The sequence below is a fragment of the Phocoena sinus genome, chromosome 2 (genome assembly GCF_008692025.1).
Source record: "Phocoena sinus isolate mPhoSin1 chromosome 2, mPhoSin1.pri, whole genome shotgun sequence".
NCBI classification, from domain to species: Eukaryota; Metazoa; Chordata; class Mammalia; order Artiodactyla; family Phocoenidae; genus Phocoena; species Phocoena sinus.
Window position 1 is genome coordinate 131889978 of NC_045764.1, and position 25074 is coordinate 131915051.

General features: G+C 48.1%; 1 protein-coding gene across 4 annotated transcripts in view; it reads left to right on the top strand.

The window, feature by feature from the left end:
* SAMD4A (sterile alpha motif domain containing 4A) overlaps positions 1–25074 on the top strand; it is a 235499-nt gene that overhangs the window by 187385 nt on the left and 23040 nt on the right. For all 4 annotated transcript variants that reach the window (XM_032624896.1, XM_032624898.1, XM_032624899.1 and 1 more), the window contains 5 exons: positions 5867–5976; positions 8184–8270; positions 16608–16941; positions 19185–19270; positions 24158–24276. In XM_032624896.1, the coding sequence (XP_032480787.1) occupies positions 5867–5976; positions 8184–8270; positions 16608–16941; positions 19185–19270; positions 24158–24276 (736 nt within the window). The remainder of the gene's footprint in view (positions 1–5866; positions 5977–8183; positions 8271–16607; positions 16942–19184; positions 19271–24157; positions 24277–25074) is intronic.

Here is a 25074-nt window from a genome sequence, read left to right on the forward strand (position 1 = left end):
CCTCCATAGCAAAGGAAATATATTGCCTATTCTGAAATAGCTGGTTTGGGGTTTTGAGTTGTAGACCTTTGAACTTCTGCCTGTCTTAGAATGAGATGAGGAAAAAAATATATTGAAAAGTGTTATTTTTGTAAGACAAAGGAACCCATCAGAAACCTTTGTAAGAAAGGTTGTGAATACAGCATTTCTGAGGGTCGTAAGGGTGTGAATGATGGAAAGGGAGTGACACAGCCCCTTGTGTGGCTGGGACACTTTTCAGCATGGCTGTCATGGGAACAAGTTCCTATTTTCTGAATGCTGACTTTCTAGATGCTGTCTCGAATTCATCTAACTTAAAGGCCAGGATTTAGTAAACTTACTTCACTTTCTTTATTCCCAAATGCCAACATACGACCTGTGTGGATAGGTCCTAATGGGCCCAGACTTGTGCTCCCTCTTTTCAGATAGGCTGAGAGGCCCTGATATCTTTGAAAAGTAAATCCCCAGGATTCCCCCAAATTCTAAAGGTCCTGAGACTTACAGCTGCTATTTCTTACAAAGTGTGTGTCTTCAGCTAAAGTGCTTTAAGGACAGCTGTCAATGTGGAGCCCAGCTGCTGTTGACGCAAAGCAGGCTAAGAGTAGAACAGCACTTACGGGTGTCATAGCCGATGGAAACTGGGAGAAATTTAGTCCTTCTGTTTGTATCAGACACTTCAGAGAGGGTATTTTACCCAAACTCGACCATCTCTGTGCCTTCCAAGACCCACACATGCTCCCCACAAGCGTGGAAGCCGGAGGCCACCATGGACACGTCCCAGGATGGCGGAGCCTGCTCCAGCCCCACAGGGACCCGAGACCAAGGCACCTTCTTTCTTTTGCTCAGAGGCTGGTACAGAATGGGGCTGTTCATTCCGCTCTGGCCAAAAATAGGCTTCAGTTATCTTAATGGTGCTGCTAGACTTCTTCATTTTCGAAAGACATGTTTTCCTTCTTGCTTCAACCCTGAAGAGGTAGTCCCTTCTTGCTCCTACGTTGGCTCTTCTCCCTCCAAGACCAAGGATGCAGTCGTGTCTTGGAGAGAGAGAGGGAGTTGTTTGAGATTAGCCTGGCTCTCCGTGGCGAATGGGAGTTGCTCTTCCATTTGCAGGTACCAGGACCACCACAGTGAAGCCTCTTGTGGAAAAGGCGGCTGTTCATGGTTCTGTCTTCCAGGGATGCCTTACTCCCTACCCGTTACATCGTTCCCCATATTGAGCTCTTCTGCAGTATTGGTTCCATCTTTCTCTCGTGTGGGGCCTCCTTGTTCGGGGGGCAGGTGCTGCATGGCCTGTTGACCTGAATGATATTTGCAGCCGTTCCAGCAGCAGGCATTTGAGCAAAGCAGCCCAAGTTCTAACTGGAGCCCAGCTTCTGTGTGAGCTGTAATTTGCACCACAAAGCCTCTCGGTGGCTGATTTATCCGAACTCTAAAAGGTACATAGAAAGCGTAATTGGAAACTTGACCCATTGGTAAAGACCCACAGGGAGACGTACCAGCGTATAAAACATGGGTGAAGCACTGTTATCAGAAACGCCCATGAGAAGATAAACCACCGTGGACCACGGCAAGATGTAGAGGAGCTTCGTAAGGATGGACACTGTGGCATGGGAGCCCACTGTCCACACATGGATGGTGCTTTCTCCCAGAAACTTCCTACCCTTTGCCCTTGTCAGTTTCCTTCATGGGCTTCTCTTCCCTCACCTTCCCCTAAAAGCCTGGTGCTCCCAGGGCTCCACCTTGGCTCTCCCCTCTTCCCTGAGTAATCTCACCCACTTCCGTGGCTAAAACAACTACCATGTGCTACTACTGACAAGGAAAGTGTTTCTCCAGCTCAGCCCCCTCTTCAGAGGTCTTGACCAGTTGACTTCTCCACCTGGATGGCTCAAAGGTGATGACACCCAGCTGACCTAAAGTGGAGTTCACCATCTCTCTCCTCTCACCCCAAATCTGATGCTCCCCTGTACTTTCCTACCACACCTACTCAGAGGAACCATTTCAGGCTCCTTTCTCTCCCTTATTCCCTGTACTTCCTTAATCTTCAAGTGCTGTGGATTTACATACTTTCCTTCTCCTCTGCCACTGCCCTCCTGAGCTTGGATTCATCTCCTGGCCTCCACTCCCACTTCATCCAGCCCAGCCTTTACATCGACAGCCGTCATCATTCTTACGTACTCATCTGATTGTGCCTCTACTGCTCAGATTTCAACAGTTTCTCATCACCCAAGCCAAGGATGACTCTCCTTGGTTCGGTATTAGAAATCCCAATCATCTGACCCTTGCCTGTTTGTCCCGTCTTATGTCTAAGCTCTTCTCTAGAATTCACCCAAGCCTTTGCTTGGCCTGGAATGCTCTCTTGCATCTCTGCTTTGCTTATGCACTGCTCCTGCTTCCTGAGACGGCTTCCTCATTATGATCTGCCCAGTGACTCCCAGACCAATGCTACTGTGACGCTATCCCACTCCCCAAGGCAAACCCAAATGCCCATTGTTCTGTGCCCATCACCCCCGCCCCACCCCGCCGCAGAACTTTGAGTAGACTTAGCACTTGTCCTGCAACTTTTATCATTTTTTTGTGTTACCTGTTTTTTTGTATTAAAAATTCCTTGATGGCAGGGACATGCCTAGCCCCCATAATAGGCATTCAACAAATGTTGAGTCAGCAAATATCAGGATTCCCACACTTGGCAAGGAAGTCAGTCCCAGCATGTAGTAAAATCATCTTTATCTTTCTCACACTGCATAAGAGAATAACTTTCTAGTCTGGGACCTCCATTGGCATGTCCGTCAGAAACAGCCCAGATGAAGTTAAATGGCTGTGCACCAACCAGAGGCAGGAGCCCAGGCGGCATGCATGCTTTCAATCACGTATCAGCCACTCCAGGAAACACCCCTGTTGGTCTTTGTCTTCCAACCATAGACCTGAGGTTATGTTAGCTGGTTCTCAGCTTTGCATCCAACCATGTAGTATCTGGACCATGGGAAAGGAACTGAGCTTTCAGTTAGAGTTTGTCCCTGGCCAACATCTTATAGAATCTAGCCTCCAAGTCATTGGAGTTCCTGGCTTCAGAGGAGTGAAATGGTCAAGGCACTCAGTTCTCTGGTGTGTTTCCCTCTTAATGGAGTTTTGTTTTAATCCCTGGCAAAGGAAGGTGCCTCACCGCCAACCAGGGGGTGAAAGGTTAGTAAACTACGTTCTTAAGAACTGGGATTTCCTCTCCTCTGTTCATCAGTTCCCGTTGCAGGAGGAGGTGGCACATGACACTGAGCTAGGAACTGACCCTCTAGGAGCAGGTTCAACCTGCCTACCCAAGGCACGTATGGCCAAGAAGAGCTTGCATTTCCCCAGAACATAGCCAGAAATAACTCTTCAGGAAGGCCCAACTCACCATGTTCTGAAGCTGTGTAGGAACCCTTTCTGGGGAAACGACTCCCAGCGACCTACATTTTGATTAAATGAGTGAGGCAGGCTCGTCATCCCTCTAACCAGGGAAATTCTAGTTGTCAAAATACTTTTATAGAAAGGAATGAGTACTGATTGGACTGAGACTTGCCAAGCCAAGATTTGCACCCCACTCTCCCCGACTCTTAAAACACCATATTGTCGCCTCGGCTTATAAAGCACCCAGTTTGCATCATGATTTAGTAGCTTGGGATTCTATTTGTTTTATCATCAGTGGATTTTGCATGATTAAGCTGTAGGGCACCCAGTGAAAATTTAGCCCATGAAGTTGCTCCATATTCTTTTATGACAGACTGTACCCAAGCATGGCATTGGGTTACCCAGACTTCTCTGAATCACTATCACTGAGTTTTCTGAGCAGCTACCTGGGGCCTTTCAAAGATGTAAACAACAAACGTGAAACCTGGTGACAAAGCAGTAACATGTCAGTGGCCTAAAAGCCAGAGATATATCTATTTGCTTCTCACTCTGTGGAAGTATTAGCATTGTTTTAACAGCAACAAAAGCATGACGGAGAATCAAGTCTGGTCGAATAGTTCCAGGATGTCACCAGAGGGAAGCAGATGTCCTGAACTCTTGATCCAACCACAACTTGAGTTGGGGAGGATGTGAGGATTGGTAGTATGTGGCTGGGGAAGCCCTGTCTCTTGTGGTTAACAATGGTTCCAGAAGGACTCTCCACTTGTCACAGTAGAATGAAGGGCCGGAAAGCACAGAGTCAAGTGACTTCTCACCTGAGATGACTGAGTCTGTTCTTAAAATGCCATTGGCTGTCCAATTCTGTTTCTCCAGAAATTCCTCCTCTTCAGTCTTCACATTACTGCAAATCAAGAAGTAACCTCACCAGGCCCACTCTCCCCTGCTATACCTTTGAGTTTCAGGTGATCATCCCATACCCACATTCCCTGAAACTAGGTTGGGTTCACCCAGGTGGCAGGGCCTGATATCAGAGTAGGCCAGGCCTCTGTAATCAATCCCAGTTAGCTACTCTAAACATTAAAAAATGAGAAGTTTCCTACTTATTTTGTAGTGTTTGTGGAGTCTGTCAGCACCTCAGAATAAAGCACTTAGCGGTAGATAGTATCTTGCAATCAACATGGTTAGTAATGGATAATTCATAGAAAGCATGAATAACGTTTATCCAATGCTTCAGCATTTCAAAGACTTTACAGTCACTGTTTATTCAGCCTTCCCACTGATGGGCTATTTGGTCCTCATTCTACAAAAAGTTGATACAATGTAGGAAAAATCTGGGAATCTGTCTCTAGTCCCTATTTCACCACATACTTGCCCTGTGATCTAGATTTAATGACTTAATTTTGCCATCAGTAGAATGAGCTGGGGTGGGGGAAGATGATTCTAGAGGCTTCTCAAAGATCCTATCAGCTCAAAATCCCTGACTTTAGACCATGGGCAAGTGCTTTGTTTTGGTTGTACTTAGCAAGGTAATAATTCTCCTGTGGATTTTCAATACAGTTACTGTTTAATTTTCCTAAGTCTAGAATCCCAAATGTAGGAATTATTTCAGATGTGCTTTGGAATTCCCATTATCCCATAGTCTGGGCAATCTTTGGACCTTTCAAGTCCTGATATGTGGTTGACATTCGAGGAGAAGGTCAAAGACACATCCAGATACATGGCTTAGCTAGGGGAAATGGTCGGCAGACACACACACACACACACACACACACACACACACACACACACACACACTATGTGGTAGTTTTAGAGTGCAGGATGCCCTTATTCCCAGTGGGGTATAGGAAGTCAGAAGAAAAATCAGGCTAAGAATGACAGCAGCTCCACCCATGGGGAAAGTGCCGCTGCCTGGATTTTTTCCTATCACTGTGGAAGTGGCAGAAACAGCATATGGGGATCTGCACTAAACCTAGAAACAAATTATCTCGAGGATGAAGACTCATCATATGTAGTTGACGTTCTAACTCATTTCTTTCGAAATCAAAAATGAAGTCGTCTGGCTAAAGCAGTGAATCCCTGACATTTTGGGGGCCATGAATCCCTTTGAGAATCTTATAGAAGCTGCGGATGACCCTCTGCCCAGAAAAGCACCCATATATTCACAGACTGGGATGTAATTTTAGAGAATTGCTGTATGCTCTGAAGCCCACGGACCCCAAGTTAGCCACCCCCTGGTGTAAAGAGTAAGGGAGCCCAACAGTGGGAATATCAGAACTAGATCAAGGCTTCAAAATCTGTAATTTGCTGACAAAATTAAACAAGTAGTAACATAAAGGTTTTTTTTTTCTTTCGTTTTTTTCCCTCTGACCACCACCTTCTTTTCCTTTCTCTCTTCCCACATCTCTTGTCATCTCTTCTCTTTCCCTCTGAATTTCTCTCCCCATCTCCTGTGCATCTCGCACCACAGATGTTCCAGCCTGGTTAAAAAGCCTCCGCCTGCACAAGTATGCTGCACTCTTCTCCCAGATGACCTACGAGGAGATGATGGCCCTCACTGAGTGCCAGCTGGAGGCTCAGGTATGTGCTTGGCTGGCTATCCCCGAGAAGGTACCCCGGGTGGAATCGGACGTTCAAGTCCAAGGCAGACCTTGTTTGAACCCGTACCTGTACCCACCTGGTAGCTTGCCTTGTTCTAGGAACTGCCAGGTGCTGGCCAGCATGCCATGGTGAGTAGGGCTGGGTTCTTGCCTTCAGGGTCCAGTAGGAGATGGGAAGACGAACAGGTAACCACAGAGTAAATGAGGGTGAGAAGGAGTGTTATGAAAAAGAAATAACCTGGGTGCACACTTCTGGGCTGCTGGGGGAAATCAGAAGAAGTAACATTGACCAAGACCTCAAAGAGTCTGTGTCGCCGCTTTTGTTTTCCTGGGCCCCTCCCTCTGTCTGCCCAGCCAGGGCTGGTTTGGAGGATGACAGATTGGTTGTGTATTGTCCAGTCCAGTTATAAATCACCTGACTTCTAGTAGTTAGGAAGTAGAAGCATCAGCTCCTGTCTCAGACCTTCCCCAACACTTGTCCAAAAACACATTCAGACTGATCTTAGTTGGAATGGAGAAAGTTGTACAAAATATTTTCTTCTAACCACCCTAAATAACATAGGACGGCCATCGAGCATGGGATTACCCCAGGTCTCAGATGTCAGTTCCCTCCGTGTGCCATAAAAGGACAAAGTTCCTCCTTCCCTCTGTGGATACCGATGCCCAGGCCAGTCAGCAGAGCCCCTGAAACTAAGCATGTTTCCTACCATGCTGTGCTCGGGCAAATAGATCTGACCAATGTCTTTGTTTCCCTTGTTTAAAATGCTATTTGCATGTTTCAAATTGACCTCAGTTTCCTTTGAGCGGTGATTTGAGAGAATTAATGGTCTGAATGGGCTAATAGTATTTCCCCTGCAGGAAGAGGAGATTATACCATTTGGGGCATGGCTGGTCTGGACGCGGACCTCCCAGCAGATCCTGGTTTCCCACTGCGTATTCAGTATCCACAGTTAACCTCTGCAGGCCTGGCTGAATACCAGTATTGAGTTGTAAGACAAAGCCCAGAGTCACTGCACATTCTCAGAGAATGAAAGGCCCTAATTTCAACTTCCTAACACTTCTCCCACTGCTTTTTTATCTCGATCACTCCTTGAGATCCCCAGGACTGATGAGAACTTCTTCTAAGAGCATTCTTGTGTTTGGGTCAGAGTTGAGAAAAAAATCTCGGTCATCAGTTGTTCGACTTGAGAAAAAACAAGAAATAATTGACACAGAGGGCAAAGCCAGAGGCCAGCACAGACTTTTCAGAGTAAAAATTCACTTGAACCCAAAGTCAAGGCTAAACAGAAATATGCCCCCAGTGCTTTATCTTAAAGAGTGGGTTTAGACATGATTTGAGTCTTAATTTTCCTCAGTAAAGGCAATACCTCTGGTGTTCCCATCTTTAAGAGAAATTTGATGAATATTTGCAAGAGTCATCAGAAGTTTATATTAGCTGATTTGAGAAAGAACCTTCTATTTGGAAATTTGCAGTCTCTCTAGTCAACAAATGTTTAACTGAATCCTTGGGCTCACCACTGATGCACAGTTAAGCAGATAAAATCCATAATCCTAACTGTGAATCCTAATCCACTATCTGAAGTGATGACTGAAATATAGGTTTAAGTTCTCTATTCTAGTTTTCCTTATGGAGAACCAAGAGGGGCTGCAAACTGACAAAAACCAGCCTGTGTTGTCTGACACCAGGTGAGAACTGCACTGGATTTCATGTCTCCTCGAGATGGGTAAAGATAGGAGAGCTTTGAGAAAGCAATGCGTATCTCTGTATGGGGTTGGAACCTTCAGGAAAACTGGAAGGGACCGAAATGATAAAACCTGGACACAAGGAGTGAGTGTATGACCTAAAAGTCATCTTTTAAGACTATGAAGAAATTTCATGCTGGATGGGATAATTGGCTATTTCTCGTTCTCCTAAAGGCCACAGCCAAAAGACACAGGCAAATATGTAGCCAGACGGAGTTAAAGTATTTAGTTAGAAGAGGTCGATGACAATGGATATTGAGGAGTTACAATATTTAGTAAGAAGAGGTTGATGTCAGTGGATGTTGAAGAGAGACACAAATGAATATTTACTAGTCTGCACACACGTGGGAACCAAGAAGACAGTAAAGTACTAAATAGTTTCCAAGAATCTCTAAGCTGATGCTTAAAAATATGTTTTTAAATATAACTTTTACTTCATTACAGAATGTTACCAAAGGTGCAAGACACAAAATTGTCATCAGTATTCAGAAGCTCAAAGAGAGACAAAACCTCCTGAAGTCTTTGGAAAGGGTAAGTTATTACCGGGTGATGGGCCACTTCCACCTTCATCGTGGGAAAATGGGCCAAGGGAGATTGCCAGTTGAAAGTGTCATTGGCAGATCTTGTAGAGAGTATCATGCTGTTTCCTTACCCAAGTCAGAAAACCATGAAATGATTTTGAAGTGAAGTTTCCTGGTTATACATGCTTCTATGTAATTTAGCCGCTGAAATGGACTTATTCCCCGCATCCAGGCATCCCACAACTGGCCATCCCAGAGCTCTGTGGAAATGTTTTATATATATATTCCCTTCTGCCTTTTATACATTTGTAGAGATGTAGGAGTGTTCAGCCCACAATCAGAGGCTGCAATCTTGACACATGAGTGTAGCGAACATACAGATGTGCTTCATTCCTGCCGTCCACCCAGGGAAGGATCTTATTTTGAGAAAAGCTGCCCCCAGAGTGGCAAACACCAAGTAAACCCCAGGCTCCAACAGAGAGGATCAAAATCGTTTGACAGGCAGGCATGGTAGGCTCTCCAGAGAAAAATTTCAGACATTAACTTACCAGAATGGGTCCCTGTGACTCTGATAGGAACCATCTCAAAAGTGCACAGTGCTGAAAAAGAGTTTATTCCATTGTTGAAAGCAGTTTATTCGCTGCTACCATCCCTTTCTGTGTGCTGCCTAAGCCTGTTCTCTTCCTATCATTGTATCTGGATGTCACCACAGTAAGGATGTCATTTTTAGGGCTTGGTGACTTTATGAGTTCATCTAAGGTCCAAAAGAGAGCAGGCCCTGTGAGTCAGTGCTGCCTCAGCCACAGTGTGGAGATCCTTGTATATTGCTGTCGGGAGGCAGCAACTGGGAGGCAGCTGGGAGTGGTGGGTGGGAAGGTACTGATATTTGCTGCCTTCAGAGCTTGGGTTGTAATCTCTTCCAGTAATCCCAGGGTGCCTTTGGAAGGGAGCAAAGTATTGAGGTAGGTGAGGCTAAAGCAAGTTTTGTAAGCACATAAACATTTTAATGTCATGGGAATTTTTTTTTACCTTATTCACAAAGATGTGTGACAACATATAAAATTATGCTTAATGCGTATCTTATAAAATATAAAGTAATATGTAGTTACAGAATATACATCTTTATAAGGAAGGTGGGTTTTTAAACCTCTGGATGGATAGATAGAGGCTACTCATAGGCACCTCCTTGATGAAAGGCCTGTTCTTAGTTAAAGTGAATCACCAATGACAAGTAACCTATCCAAGTGAACTTGAAGTTGTTTTTGTTGTTCTTAAATTTATATCAACTCCTTTACCAGGCAGTTCGCCTAACAGAGTGATTACTGCCGTTTTTATATAACTGTTCTTTTTGGGGGAACATTCAACAGGCCAGTTTTCTCCTTATCTGTTAAAAAGCACAGAAAACATTTTACATAAGGATTAGATTGCTAAGCATTATGGTAAAAGAGCGATGTTTTCCGCACTATTTCTGGAGCATCCTTCAAGAGCTCATTCATATCCTCTTGTCACTGAGGATATGCACCCACCTGGGGGACAGAGAGATGGAGTTGCTGTTGGCTCCACTCCATGCAACGCTGGACCAAATCAGCACGTGGAAACACAAGGGCAGCAAGGTGGCTTGGGCCGCCCTCACGTGCCACTGACTTTCTATCTAGCCTGTCATAAGTCGGTGACACTTTCTGTGTCCCATATTTCACACCTAGAATAATGTTGACTCCACAAAAAGACCTTCTCCCTGGGTCACTGGACTGGGAATGTTAAAAAGATGACAGGGCTTCCCTGGTGGCACAGTGGTTGAGCGTCCGCCTGCCGATGCAGGGGACACGGGTTCGTGCCCCAGTCCGAGAAGATCCCACATGCCGCGGAATGGCTGGGCCCGTGAGCCATGGCCGCTGAGGCTGCGCGTCCGGAGCCTGTGCTCCGCAGTGGGAGAGGCCACAACAGTGAGAGGCCCGCATACCGCAAAAAAAAAAAAAAAAAAAAAAAAAAAGATGACAGATGTAATACAGAGTCTGAAAGCAGCTACTGGCCAAGCAGAAAGCATGATGAGTTTACTCGGTGTGACTTCTTTGAGGAGGGAAGCTGTGGACAACCACGTTGGGCTTGCTTGAGAACACCCGAGTCCAGACACCTGCGAGCTTGTCCCTTCGGGAGCTGATGGCCTGGGGGTGGGAGTGCAGCTCTCCTCAGCATCCACTGAGGACTCAGCCCCTGGCTCTGTTCCCTCTTCTCTGGGAGCCGCGCCTGTCCCGCTCTGCCAGGGAGAGGGTTGTCGGTAACCCGTTCCCACATAGGCCACCAGCGACAGGCTCCAATCAGCCATTTCTCTGACATTCCCAGACATCATCAGCTGATTATGCTGTTGGAAACGCTGTCATCATGCCCTTGCCTCCTATGGCATTCTTACGTCACATAGAACCCAGAGATTTCTAAGGAGATGGCCGGGACCCCGCCCGTGGCTGAGTTCATAACCAGCAGCCGCTGCAGATAAGCTCTAGGTCCAGAGCGCTTCCACTCACTTACTGAACACTTACTAAGCAGCTGCCTTGGACTAGATTTCCCCTGTCCACTGGAGGCTCACCGTGAGGAACTGGTGGTTCCCACCCTCGGGGAGCTCGGGACACGAGGTACCACAGATAGATGTGTAGTGGTGCTCTCAGAATCCAGCGTGATCCGCGTCATCGCTGAGGCTGGTGGGGACGTCTTCCTGGGATGAAACAGGCCACTCCACCGCGATGAGGATGGAAAGCAGAGGGGAGCCAGTGCTGGCGGGAGGACTCGCTGGGAGCCCGTGGCCAGTGGTGGGCCCCTGAGCCAGGGCGGGGGCCGTGACGGTGGAGAAGGATGAGAGAGTCAGTTAGCGGGAGTCCGGGCATTGGCAGGAGGTGTGGGCTTGGGTGTCATGCGATTTGGGAACTGAAAATAGAGGAGGAGCTATAGCGTGGGAGAAATGGAGTTGAGTCTGGCGGATGCAGTCTGAGGTGCCTGTGGGACACCCAGGCAGAAACAGCAAGTCAGTGTCCAGGAGAACAAGTCTAGAGTCCACAAGGCTTTGAAAGGCTCAGCTGTGGGTCGTTTGTGTGTGAGTGGTGGTTGGTACCCCCAGAAGTGTGTGGCGAGTGATGAGAGCCGAGAAGAGACCCTGGGTGGGGGGCAGCAGAGGACATGGAGGGACCAAACAGCGACAGACCCCTGAGGGTCAGAGAGCGAAGGAGGGACCATGGAGGGGTCACATCCCATGAGGACTGTCACTGCCGCCTGGAAGTGGCCACCAGCAGCTCACTGGTAGCCATGATGAGTAGGGTTTCAGAGAGATGGGAGGGGAAGCAGAAACCCAAGAACCGGCGAGCATGAAAGGATATCGAAGCTGTGGGGTCAGGCAGTGTAGATTTCTCAAGGTATTTGGTAGAAAAGGAAAAGGGAAGATTAGAATGGTCACTAGGGCAGATTTTCCAGCATTTATCTTTAATAATGAAAATGTTTTCCATGTGCTTTTATTTACTGTCCTATTTCAACTGACTCCCAAATGATGAAGCTGAACCATTCTCTGAGCCTGGGAACCTGGCCACACACACACTCACACTCACACACACTCACACACACACACACACTCGCATACACGCTCACACACTCGCTCGCACACACACACTCACACACACACACACACTCACTCACACACATACACTTGTGTTGCCACTGCTCCCTGTCCTGGCAGTATCCTCACGCTGCATGGGTCCCGGTAACCGTAAGCATCTTAGGGCAAAGCTTCTCTCATATTTGTTTGTACACCCCCAGTGTCTGACAGTGCCTGGCCCGTAGGGAGAATACAGTTCAGTAGATGCAGGAGTGCTATCTGTTGGGTGAGGAATCCAGTTCTTCTCACACAGAGAGAAGGATAGAGCCATGGGAAGTTACGTAAGTGCCAGGGCCGCCACTGGCAGCGGAAGCTCTCGCTTCCAGATGATGTGCCCCTTGTGGCTGTTACATGCCCCTAGAGAGGCTCTGAACCCGTCTTCCTCCAAGACCTAAGAAAGCCAGGCCAGGAAGGCTGGGATAGTCAGATCGTAGCCTCCTTCCCACTTGTCGGCCCTGAGCTGTGCCTACCTGAGTGGACTGCTGTGCAGGAAGGACCAGCCTTCCCACTTCCGTTCTCACGTGAGCTCCTTGGCTCTGCACGGGAGTTGACGGGCAGCTTTGCTTCTTTTTGTGTTCATAACACAGGATTATATTTATGGTATGAAGGATCAGTAGAGACTTGGGCTGATTCCCTGTTTTTGTCAACATGGAGAATTCATTCCCACAGCCAGTCGAGGGTACAGGATTGAGCTAGCTTCCTTCTCAACTTGGGCCCTCAGTGCTAAGTTCCGGACTTCACTCTGAAGAGTCAGGAATGTAACCGGATGGTCATAGTGCCACCCCACGGAGGCTGGCATAAGCAGGAGTATTGCCAGCTGGTCAGGTGTTGTCTTTGAGACAGTGGCTTTGAAGTCAAAACAGAAGTCAAACAAAGCATGATTCCTGATTGTGGTATTTTCAGAAAGTGTCCAACATTATTCATTATGTTTATGGTTTCCTTGTTGGTGTAGTTGTCCCCAGTAGAATAAGATCTGAACTTGGGACAAGTATATGCTCCCTGTTTGAAGGAGTTCAGCTCTTAGCATAACCCAGATCTCCTTCCCCATCACTGAGTGACTACAGAAACCTTCATGCCACGTGACGAGAGCAGACAGGGTTTCAGTGGCAGTCGACAGAGTATCACAAGTGTGCCTTAGCTCCCCTCAGTGGTAGCTGCCACGCGGGATGGCACAGCAGGGGTACATGTGGTCACCCAGAGGGGCCTGCCAGCTCCGCCTGCCCAGCCCCCTTTCATGGGGAAGCCTCATCCCTTCTCTCTCCTCTCCCTTCCCCTCCTCAGTCAGGGCTGACCTTCCACACCCAGGTGCTGGCTGGGCGGTTAGCAGAAACTGGAGGACCTCGAGGCAGGGGTTGCCCATTTGGCGCACAGTTTGGTCAGAAAAGGTGGCAGGGGCTCTTCTGGCATAGGTCAGCTAGCTTGCCTCCCTGTGTCACGCCCTGATAGATCACCAGGTCCAAAGTCAAGGAACCAGTCACGTGACAGCATCAGACTCTGGGAAAGGGCTGGTCCAGCCTGGGCAGTGGGAAAACTGGGAATGACCAGGAGCGTCCTGACTCACGCATCAGGCTGGCAGACACAGGCTGCAGGCTGGTCTCACCACACACGGCCCTCTCCACCAGGTTTAGAAGGAAGAGGGTAGACTCTCTGAAGCCTGCCTCTTTAAAAGGAAAATGGGATTCTCTCCCCTGAAATAGGCGGGATAGTGGCCCTGGCCAGGTTTGAGACAGTTCTGGTGGCTACTTAACATTTCACTTCCCTCCGAATCCCTGGGTGCCAACTAGGCTGAGGCACAGTTCAGGCTCTGCTTCCAACCCGCGAACAAAGCAGGTTCCCGCCAGCGACGGGGCGGGCTGTCAGTGTTTTGCTGCCCAGCACTGAAACATGCCTGTCCAAGGCTACGTCCTCAGATTTCCTCTTTCTAACTGATTGATGGGCGGTCCGGGTGTAGAAATGATCACGTTCCATGAGCTTGTGTTCCTTGACATCATCAAGCAATTTTTCTTGGTAAGAGAGGATCCCAGGAATGGGTTGGTACTCATACTTCAGGCTTTTAAAATTATGTCCTTGCTATTCTGGGCTCTCAGAAGATTAAATACTTCATTAGTAATCAGGGCCCTGGTAGTCACGGTCCTTCCTGGGTCCCGGGCAGAGGTCTCCTGCCTAAGCATTGGGCAGCACTGTGGCAGGGCAGGTCCACCCACCACACCACGGAAGACCCCCCAACCCCTGACCTCCAGCCCCAAGCATCTGAGCCTGTTCTGTGCCTCTGCGAGCATCGGGCAAACAGATAGATGTCTACCAGAATCAACTTTCACTCCTTTTTCTAATAAATAATGCCCAGGATATAAAACTCTATGTATAGGAGGATCTAGTTTTATTATATAAAGTCACGTATGTATTACAGACGATTATATACATTACAGGCATACCTCGCTTTATTGCACTTCGCACATACTGCCTTTTTCTTTTTTCTTTTTAACAAATTGAAGGTTTGTGGCAGCTCTGAGTTGAACAAGGCTTTTGGAGACATTTTCCCAACAGCATTTGCTTATTACTTCATGTCTCTATGTCACATTTTGGTAATTCTCACAATATTTCAAACTTTTTCATTATTATTATATTTGTTATGGTGATCTGTGATCTTTGATGTTACTATTGCAAAAAAATTATGACTCATTAAAGGCTCCAGTCATGACTAGCATTATTTAGCAATGAAGTTTTTTTTTTTTTTAAAAGACTTCTATTTTATTTATTTATCTTTTGGCTGCGTTGGGTCTTCGTTGCTGCACGTGGGCTTTCTCTAGTCGCGGTGAGCGGGGGCTACTGTTCGTTGTGGTGCGCGGGCTTCTTATTGCGGTGGCTTCTCTTGCTGCGGAGCACGGGCTCTAGGCGCGCGGGCTCAGTAGTTGTGGCTCGTGGGCTCTAGAGTGCAGGCTCAGTAGTTGTGGCACACGGGCTTAGTTGCTCCACGGCATGTGGGATCTTCCCGGACCAGGGCTCGAACCCGTGTCCCCTGCATTAGCAGGCAGATTCCTAACCACTGTACCACCAGGGAAGCCCCAATAAGTATTTTTTAATTAAGGTATGTACATTGTCTTTTTTAGACATAATGCTATCGAATATTTAATAGACTATAGTGTAGTGTAAACATAACTTTTTTTTTTTTTTTTTTTTTTTTTAAATTTATTTATTCATTTATTTATTTTTGTCTGTGTTGGGTCTTCGTTTCTGTGCGAGGGCTTTCTCTAGTTGTGGCAAGCGGGGGCCACTCTTCATCGCGGTGCGCGGGCCTCTCACTGTCGCGGCCCCTCCTGCTGCGGAGCACAGGCTCCAGACGCGCAGAGCTCAGTATTTGTAGCTCATGGGCCCAGCCGCTCCGCGGCACGCGGGATCCTCCCAGACCAGGGCTTGAACCCGCGTCCCCTGCCTTGGCAGGCAGACTCCCAACCACTGCGCCACCAGGGAAGCCCCTAAACATAACTTTTATATACACCAGAAAACAAAAAACATTTGTGTGACTTGCTTTATTGAGATAACTGGTTTATTGAGGTGGTTGGGAACCAAACCCGGAATATGTCCAAGGTCTGCCTGTATAGTATATACAGTTCTCATCTCATGTAGAAGAAATTCTTGCATCCCTGCCCCAGACTGCTGACTCCTACACTCAGGCCCCCATGGCTCCTTGGACCTCATTTTCCACCCCCTCCCCTCCCCCACCCTGTTCTACCCCAGCCCTCCTTGCTGTTCCTCACACACTCCAGGCTCCCACCTCAGTGCCTGTGCCCTCTGCCTGGAGCACTCCCGGGAACCTGCAGCTCAGGTTCAACTGGGTTCCTGCTCCAATGTCACCCCGTCGCGGAGCCTCCCCTCCCAGCAGCCCTGCCCCTGTGCCTTAGTCTCTAGCATGACGAATGTTCATCTCATGGCAGGATGTAAACTCCCTGAGGGAATCCTACTGGCTTTCTTGCCATATCCCCATGCCTAGCCCAGTGCACAGCAGGTCAGAACACCCAAAACATACTTAGAGATTTAACAAAGAAGCACATAACACTGAAACCTGCAGCTTTACAAATATTAACATCATCACAACCACCTGATGAGGCAGGTCCTACTGTTACCTTCATTTTATCCACAGGGAAACTGAGGTACAGAGAGGTTAAGTCATTTACCCAAGGTCACACAGCAGTGTCAGAATTCAAACCCAGGCATCTGTCCTAGAGTCTGTGCTTTTAACCACTGCCTGTGTTGCCTGTATCATGTGCCGAATGAAGGTGTGGATGAGCATATGTTCCTTCGTCTAAAACAAATCCCATGCAGGTCAGGACGCCGCCGTGTGACCCTGTATAACTTGTTGTACAGCTTCTAAAGTGTGTGAATGTAAACTAAACAAATGCGTTTTAAAGAAAGGCATTGAGGAAGCCAGGGGAGGAAATGTACCAAAATCATCTTAGTGATCATCACTAGATAGTGGGATTTTAAAGTGATCATATTTTCCTTGCCATACCTGTATGTATTTTCCAAGTTTTCTGCCTGGGCTAACAATAGAATGATTCAGTTTTAAATGGTTGCCCTTCCAAAGAACATTCTAATGAAGGGGGTCAGCAGCCCTGAGCCCTGCGTGGGAACAGCTCGGGGAAGAGGTGGGGTGGCATGGAGGAGGGTCACCCAGTTCCTGACCCTCATGGAGGTCTTCTCCCTCCGACCATCCAGGACATCATCGAGGGGGGCAACCTGCGCATCCCCCTCCAGGAGCTGCACCAAATGATCCTGACTCCCATCAAGGCCTACAGCTCCCCAAGCGCCACCCCCGAGGCTCGCCGCCGGGAGTCCCAGGCCTCACACCCTCCTTCGCTGATGGGCCCGGAGAGCCAGAGCCCCGACTGCAAGGAGAGCGCCACGGCCGTGGGAGCCACGGCCACTGCCTCGGCTGGGGCCAGTGGCGGGCTCCAACCGCACCAGCTGAGCAGCTGTGACGGGGAGCTGGCTGTCACCCCCCTGCCAGAGGGGGATCTCCCTGGGCAGTTCACACGTGTCATGGGGAAAGGTAGGACCCGATTCTCCCGCCTCCCCCTTTCCTCTTCTCGACACCACTGACCAGAGCTCCCAGTTCCCGAGAACCTTCCCCAGGGTGCTAGGCGAACTACCAGAGTACATGTCATTAGCCCATTTTACAGATGAGGAAAGTGTGGCCCAGAGAGGTTAAGGTATTTGGATCTGAACTTCAAGCTCTCTGATCCCCAAAGACGTCTTCCTTCACCCTGGCTCCCTTCTCTCCCACTTCCTCAGACCAGGGCCTCCTGGGCCCTGCTGGCGGAGCGCTCATTGGGCCTTTGGACGCTCAGGCGGAAGGCAGCGTTCCCACGGGCCACAGAAGGTACCACAGCCACACTGTGTGTGTCTGTAGGGCAGCATAGAATTCCCACGTGGTCCTTCGGGTAAGAGCGCCCCTTCTGCCTGCGACTGCCCTGTGCCCGGCCCTTGTGCACATATCCTTGACCCTGTCTGACACTAGAATAATTCGTGCTTGATGGGGTATTTCTCAAAAAATCTCGATTATTTAAAAAATGTAGTGAATACCAGTACCTTTCCTTTGGGAAGGGGAAACAAGTCTTTTCTCTTCCATTGTGCAATATTTCAGACCATTTAAAACTGGGTTCTAACGAAAAGGACAGCTGAATCTTACAGGCGCAGTGAGACACTCCCTATGGTACACGTCCTTAAAAAGACTGAAATCTGTAGAAATCTGGCTCAGAGGAGATGGTTTGTAGCATCCCTTGGAGCTGAAATGCTGGTAGCTTCCTGGTCAGGGTAGGTCCCACCACCTTCTCACTCTCCCCCACCCCCAAGTGGGCTCTTTGCTGTGTGGATTAGAGCAGATGGCCCCATGGGTGGAGGTACAGGTGGGCGTGGTTACCTGAGAGTGTGGTACATCACCCCCTTTCCCTGTGACAAGACCCATGTGGGCTCTGCCCTCAGGGGACTCGCAGTCCTCTGACGTGGTGTCTTTTTAAATTTTAACTACTTTCAAATAAATTATAAAATTAATTCATGCTCTACATAAAAAAATCAAAGCTAAACAAAATAGTGAAAGGTGAAAAATACGCCCACCTCCACCCCAGGCCCTGCCATCTTACCGCTCTAAACGGTGCGGAATATCCCTTCAGAAACATTATAATCATATACAAGCTCATGAGCATCCTTTTTACACACACACGGGTCTTGCTTACATGTTTCTCTGCAGCTTGTTTCTTTTACATTATATGCTTTCAGTATTTCTAGCAATACAAAAGCACCACCCCATTCTTTTTTAAAGGCTGCATACTATTCCCCTGTGTGCATAAACCGTAATTTAACAGGGCCACAATTAATGGGCATTGAGATGGTTTCCATGTTTTGTTATTACCAACAGTGCTATACTGAAAATCTACGTGAAATGGTATAAATGGGATTCTATGACAGATTGGTTATGCAGGATTAGGGAGAGAAAGGAATCCTGACGCCTGGTTTCAAGCTTCATGGCGAGGCATTTTTACTTCTCACTGACGTCTTTGTCAAACCATCTCCACCTGGCCTTCTAAACATTCCCATCAAAACCAGAGCATCAGGACCTCTAGGATGAGAATAGAATGGGCTACACTAGCGTGGCCATGACCTGTCCAGGGGGGTTGTGTCCTCCACCTGCAGACTAGGTCTGCTCTGTCTCTGCGAGAACTTCCTTGAGTGTGTCGGTGAATGTGAGCCTGTGCATGTATAAATGTGGGTATCGCTTTGAGAAAATCACCCTCCTGTGATTGAGTAGCAGGCTCCCTGCTCATGTGCGTGCCCACACACCTCACATCCTAAAAGATGTGCCAGCCTCGCTCCTCCAAATGAGATGTGCGGCTCATTCATAAAATTATGGCTCTTGCTCTCTGATAAGGGCTGATGGTCTTTAATGCCTTTGAACTCCCTCTCAAAAGGAACCTCTTTCAAAGACAGGGCTCCTGACGCTGCTGCATTCTTCCTCTCCCAGAGTGGGCAGGGTTGCAGAAGGCTTAATATAGAATGGTATGCGTGGAATTAACCAAAGGGGCTTCTGGAGGCAAGGGCTCCTGTGGTAACCAAGCCTTTGACTTCAGTGGAATGAGGAGCCTCCTGGCCTTTTTTTGTGAACGTGACATAAAGCCACAGTCACACATACCTCTCAAAATATTGGTCCTGAAAGGAAATCAGAGGCAGATCTCAGAGGTTAGGATGGGTGTACATTTCTCTCATTCACCTTCCCTTTTTTATTTTTTTAATTCCCAGTGTGCACACAGCTCTTGGTCTCCAGACCCGACGAGGAGAATATAAGTTCCTATTTACAGCTCATAGACAAGTGTCTAATCCATGAGGTGAGTAGTGACAGGTTTCACAAAACTGCTTTTTCTCATTGCTTAAAAGTGGTTCTCAGAGTTTCTGTGGTGTGATCATTTGGGTCTCCAACACCTTGTGTTTGAGTCGGGGGGTCATTAATAATAGCTCGGGCAGAACTTGGCTGTGGTGGCTTCAAACCTAAACGCAGCTTGCGTATTACTCTGGGGTCCAAAGATTCACCTGGACTGAGCTCTGACTTGGGGGCAAATGCCTGAGAGAAACGTCCGGCTCCGGAAGCCTGCCCGAGGGACCGAGCCTGGGGAGGCCGACCACAGTCCTGCCACCTAGCCCTGGGGGTGTGGAAACATTTCCCCTCTGAGCTCAGGAAAATTGGAGGAGGGCGGGGAGAAAAGGAGAGCGTTCAGAAGAAATAACGTGTGTCTGTGTGTATGTTGTTTGGTGGTTATTCTGCTGTATTTTGACTTGTGATTCTTATAAGAATTGGTTTTATTTTCTTTTAATTTTTATTGGAGTAGAGCTGATTTGCAATGTTGCATTAGTTTCTGCTGTACAGCAAAGTGAATCAGCTATACGTATACATATATCCACTCTTTTTTAGATTCTTTTCCCATAGAGGTCATTTGCGTAGAGTTCCCTGTGCTATGCAGCAGGTCCTTATTAGTTATCTATTTTATATAAAGCAGTGTGTCTATGTCTGTCCCAATATCTCCCAATTTATCCCTCCCCCCACCCCGCTTTCCCCCTTGGTAACCGTAAGTTTTTGTTTTTTTTTACATCTGTGACTGTTTCTGTTTTGTAAATAAGTTCATCTGTACCATTTTTTTAGATTCCACATATAAGTGATAACATATGATATTTGTCTTTCTCTCTCTGACTTACTTCACTCCGTGTGACAATCTCTAGGTAGCCTCCACCCAAACTCCCACTCACCCTTTTCAATGTCCAATCCTCACACTGCTCTCATTTGGGCCAGCAAAAAAACAATAGGAAGGAGAGAAGGCAAGAACAGGGGATGGATTTTAGAGCTCATTCATTCTGTAGATATTTATTAAGTACCTAGGTCCTGCCCCTGGCTAGGGAGCTTCCTGTGGGAGGGGAGTGGGTGAGACAAAAGGAAAACAGGTCATCACACATATGACAATAAGGCCACCTCCGAGGAACTGGAGCCCAGGAGGTGTGGCGGGTACCTACCCAGAGCCCAGAGGCACTCCGTCCAAGCTAGACCTGAAAGGCGAGCAGAATCTTAGTGGGAAAGTCTTGGTCCGTGAGGAAGCGGAAGAGAGCAGTCCGGCAGAGGGAGCAGCGCTCGGAGGGGCGGAGGATGCTTGGAGTAGGCTTCAGCGGGGTCTGATCAGGGGAGCATTTACATTTCTGAAAAAGCAAACCAGAACCCTGCTTCCTCTCCCACGCCCACACTCAGCACTGAGCCTTGAAGATACTGCAGGATAAGTTCCCTCCCACCTCGCCTCCAGTCTGCTGAGCCCAGGAGACAAAGTAACCAGTCCTCCAGCTGCCTCCGTTGGATGGTGCACTAGCTTCCTAATTGGTCCACACCAGCCCCGACACTGTGTCCTGGTGCTTCTCCCTTTCCTGCCATCCTGCATGCCCTCCCTGGGCATCCCAGCTCTCCTTTCTGTATCTTTCCCCTTTTCCTCCCTGGAGCTCCAAGGGACAGGTGCCAGGGTGGCCCCGTGTGGGCTCATCTCCCCTGACTGCAGTGGAGGGGGGCGCGTCACTGACGGGAGTCACGGGCAGAAAGGAGCTTGTGCCCTGTCTGCTTGCCTGCATTCGTATCAGGATGGAGGGGCCTGCTCTCTGCTTCGGGAGGGAAAATGGTGTTTGAGGCTTTTTATGATTTGAGTTTGAGTAGAAGGAACACGTTTGAATAATTTTCCACAGCCTCGGGTTATTCTGTGTGTGCAGAACCCACCCTCCCCGCGAGGCCCTGTCAAGGCACAGTCTCCATCCGGGCTGAAGACTCGCCGGGGCTCCGAGACACAGGGCTCCCTTTCACAGCCCGATCTTGCTGTTCTTTAGCCAGTGGATGGGAGGGTGTTGACTGCCGAGACACCTTCCTTCCTCCCCAGGGACAAAGGAGCCAACTCCCTAGAGGAGTAAAAGGACAGGAAAGTTCTGAATCTTATTTCTGAGACCAGTCACTTCATCTCCTGGATTATAAGCCCAGGCTTCTCGCCTCCTTTCCGTCTTGAGAAGGTTCTGGGAAGACGAGCTCTTGCCCCCTCTATGACCCTTGTAATCCAGCCACAAGAGCTGTAGGACACATCTTCATCCAGACAGACATACGGGTCTGGGCCTGACAGGGACAGAGAACTCAGAAGTGGCTGACCGGCTGCGTCTGGGCATTCTGGAGTCTGGAGTCTTCCTTCCCCTCCAGCCCCCGAGGAGGCTGCTGCCAGCACAACCCAGAGCTGCCTGGAGCCGGCTGAGATGAGGCGCTGGCATCCCAGCTGATAGCAGAGCTCCCACAACTGAGTGCTATTTGCAGGCACACACGGGAAGCAGCTCTCAGAAATCACTCATTACCAGCCACGGTCTAGCTCCTCTCCAAGCCTCCCAGCCGCAGCTCCCAGGACTGAGAACAGCTACACACTGAGCACTCCTGAGGGGCCCGTTCCCACCTGCAGCCCCAACTTCGTGAGCCTGTTGCCCCGCTGCTGAGTGGATGAGCTGACCTCTCTGAGGGGCATAAACATTTCCACCTTCTTGGGTGCTCCTTGCCGCCATGGGAGATGTCACATATGAACCGGTGTCCCTGGAAGCACTTTGAATGCACGTCTGTAAAGTGAGCCATTTACTCCTTTGTCGCTTGGAAACTCAGGTGGGCTCCAGACCAGCTCGGTGTTGTAGTTTTGAGACCTCGAAGACATTGGTTGGAGTTTAAGGCCAGGGTTGAATACCAAAGCTTATGAATGTGATGGACTTTCATATGCTGCCACCAAAGGGCTGGTCCGTGCAACCGAAAAACCTAGTCAGGGTCTGTGGGTAGCACACAGTGAACCACGACGAAGAGCCAGGCATGTTCTGAGTATCCTAAGTGCCCTTCGTGTGTGAATTTCATTTAATCCTTACAAGATCCCTTTGATGAGGTATTATTAACCTGAGTTTTTAGAAGGAGCTGAGTCTCAGGTAGAGGAACTTGCATAAAGATGTGCAGGGATTCAAGCCCTGCCCATTTGCATCCAGAGGCTTCCACTGACCCACTGGGCTGGACTCTCCTCTCCTCCCCAAGTCATCTTGACCAGCGCACCTGCATCTTGTGTCCTCGCTCAACATTTGGCTGAATAAGCTGGTCAGAGGCAGAACCTACCCATCCCTTTATTAGTCTAGCAGAAATGCTTGCCTTTTGCAGTTTTTGAAGCTATTCCTGTATAGCTGGACACTCGCTGAACATCACCAGCAAATGAGAGGGACCACAGAGGAGAACCACGTCCTCACCTTTTAGCCGTGAGACCATCCACCATGCACCTTAAGGCGTGTCAGCACATTTTTCTCTAACGGGGCACTGAGTGCCTGCTGGGGAAGTCCACCTTGATGACTGTGCTCAGTGGCATCTGGCTAAGGTCAGCCAGGAGGAAGGGGTTTGCAAGTCGTCGGTACCTTTTCCACAATATGACTCACGTCTTCTTGCTTTTGTTCACATAGCTCTCCTGTGTTCAGGTCCTTAAAGATGAAATGTCATTGGAAGAAAATAAAACTGTCATTTTTTTCTGTCTGTTTAAGGAATCTGTTTCCTTTACGGGAAACAGGCATATAGTCTGTTACCCTAAGTATTCATTTATTTCTACTTAAAGTATTTCATGCTTTATTGACAAAACTACTTGGGTATGGTATCTCCATCACTGTTACTGCTAGTCAGTCAGATCCAGTGGATTTATGACAGTGCGTGGACCACAGTTCTAGGCACTTGACAGGGGTTTCCTATATTGCATGTGTGGTCCTCACCGTCTAGAACACTGCATGGCCATGGCTTATCTGCAGCAGAATTCCCAGGGCACTTGCTGCAAACACAAACCCCCTAGACTCCTCTCCATATCTATGAAATCAGGCTCTGGTGGGGAGAAGGGGTTCAGAAATCTGCATTTTAACAGTCTCCTGGGGGGATCCTAATATATCATGAATTTGAGAGTCCCTGCCTTGGGGTCTCATAGCCCCTGTGAAGTCCTTCCCTGGGCTACGCTTGAGTACATAAGGCTGTACACACAAAGACACATGATATAGGTGAGAGTGCGTTACGTATGGGGCAGTAGGCAAAGCATCCCCAAACACCAATTTTACTAGAAAAGACTTGAGAAGGCATCAGATCTACCCATTTTCCTAAACCTTAGACAAAATTTAGGTGAGGAATGGCGCACTGGGGTTGTGTAGAGCATGGGGGCCTTTAACGGGAGATTTTTCAGCAGAGGCCAGACACGCCGAGAGTACATTCCCTTTTCTGAAGCCCCACAGACCACTCCAGGGTGAACACACACCGTCAAGCAGATTGATTTTTTGGAGTGGTTTAGCATTTCCATGGATTATGAAAATGCCTGTAAAAGCCCGAGTAGTCAACAATCAATTTTGCAATTCATTCTTGGTTAATAAACAGAGTCCAGAGTGGAGTCAGGGGAAAGTGGAAAGAGGGTATGGATCTGCCAGAAATGCAACCAAAATCGAGGGTTGTCAAAAGCTTAATGCATGTACCTTACCAGGCACCTCCAATGTCAAATAACTTGAATTTTCAGTACAGGCAGCTCCCAAATAAAACTGACTGCTGTTTGGAGCAGGTTGGAAACAAGGTGAAGAAAAGGCAGCTGCAGGACTCCGATGTTTCCCCGATTAATCGCGTGTTTCTCCCTCTAATGCCAGGCTGCGTCACCCATTAAAAAGTCCTGTTTGTTTTGCAGGCATTTACAGAGACACAGAAAAAACGATTGTTGTCATGGAAACAGCAGGTGCAGAAGCTCTTTCGGTCTTTCCCTCGGAAAACCCTTCTAGACATATCAGGATATCGACAGCAAAGAAAGTATGTTGGGATTTCAGTCTTTGTACTGCATGGTGGTTCCAGTACCTCACTGTCTGCTTAGGTTCCAGGGGCAGGACTACACAGGGCATCATTCCTTGTTTATCAGGGCGCCCTGTGACAAGTCCAGATCACATTCCTTAAACAGGTGGGGTTGGGAAAAAGCTGTAGAGGGAAAGAATTCCCAGAGGAAGAGCTGAATGTGATCTTGGGCAACTCAATTTACATGGTCAAAATGACGGTATTAGTCTGGATGGGCATCGAGTGGGGAGTGGGTACGATTTAAGGAATGTCCACAAAACACTTGGTGGTTTATCCAAAACAGGGAGCTCTGAAAGGACAAAAACGGGTTGTTCTCTCCACACCTTAAGTGGTAGTGTAATTTTTTCTCCCTTCTGGCTGCAGACAAGCTAATTATAGTTGGTGGCAGGGTGAAGAGCCCAGTGCTAGTCTATTTTGGTCTGAGCTGCAATCTAAGAGTGGAGCAGTGCCATTCTTGATTTTTCATAGTACTTCAGCTTCTTGGATGCAGTTAAAAATAAGCCTCGTTGTACTTTAGAACCCATTACATTAATCTGGTTTTAAATTGAGGAATCTAGTTGCATATTAAAGGTGAATTACAGTGACAATCTATGGGAGGAATCACGGGGAGGGGTAGAGGGAAGCCTTGAACAATGACAGGGAGTTTTGGGGAGACAAGGGAATGACGATTATGCAGATATGCTGAAAAATCAACATTCTGTTTTACTTTTTTCAACATGAGCAGATAAATACTCATTTTTTTCACTTGCACCTAGCAAG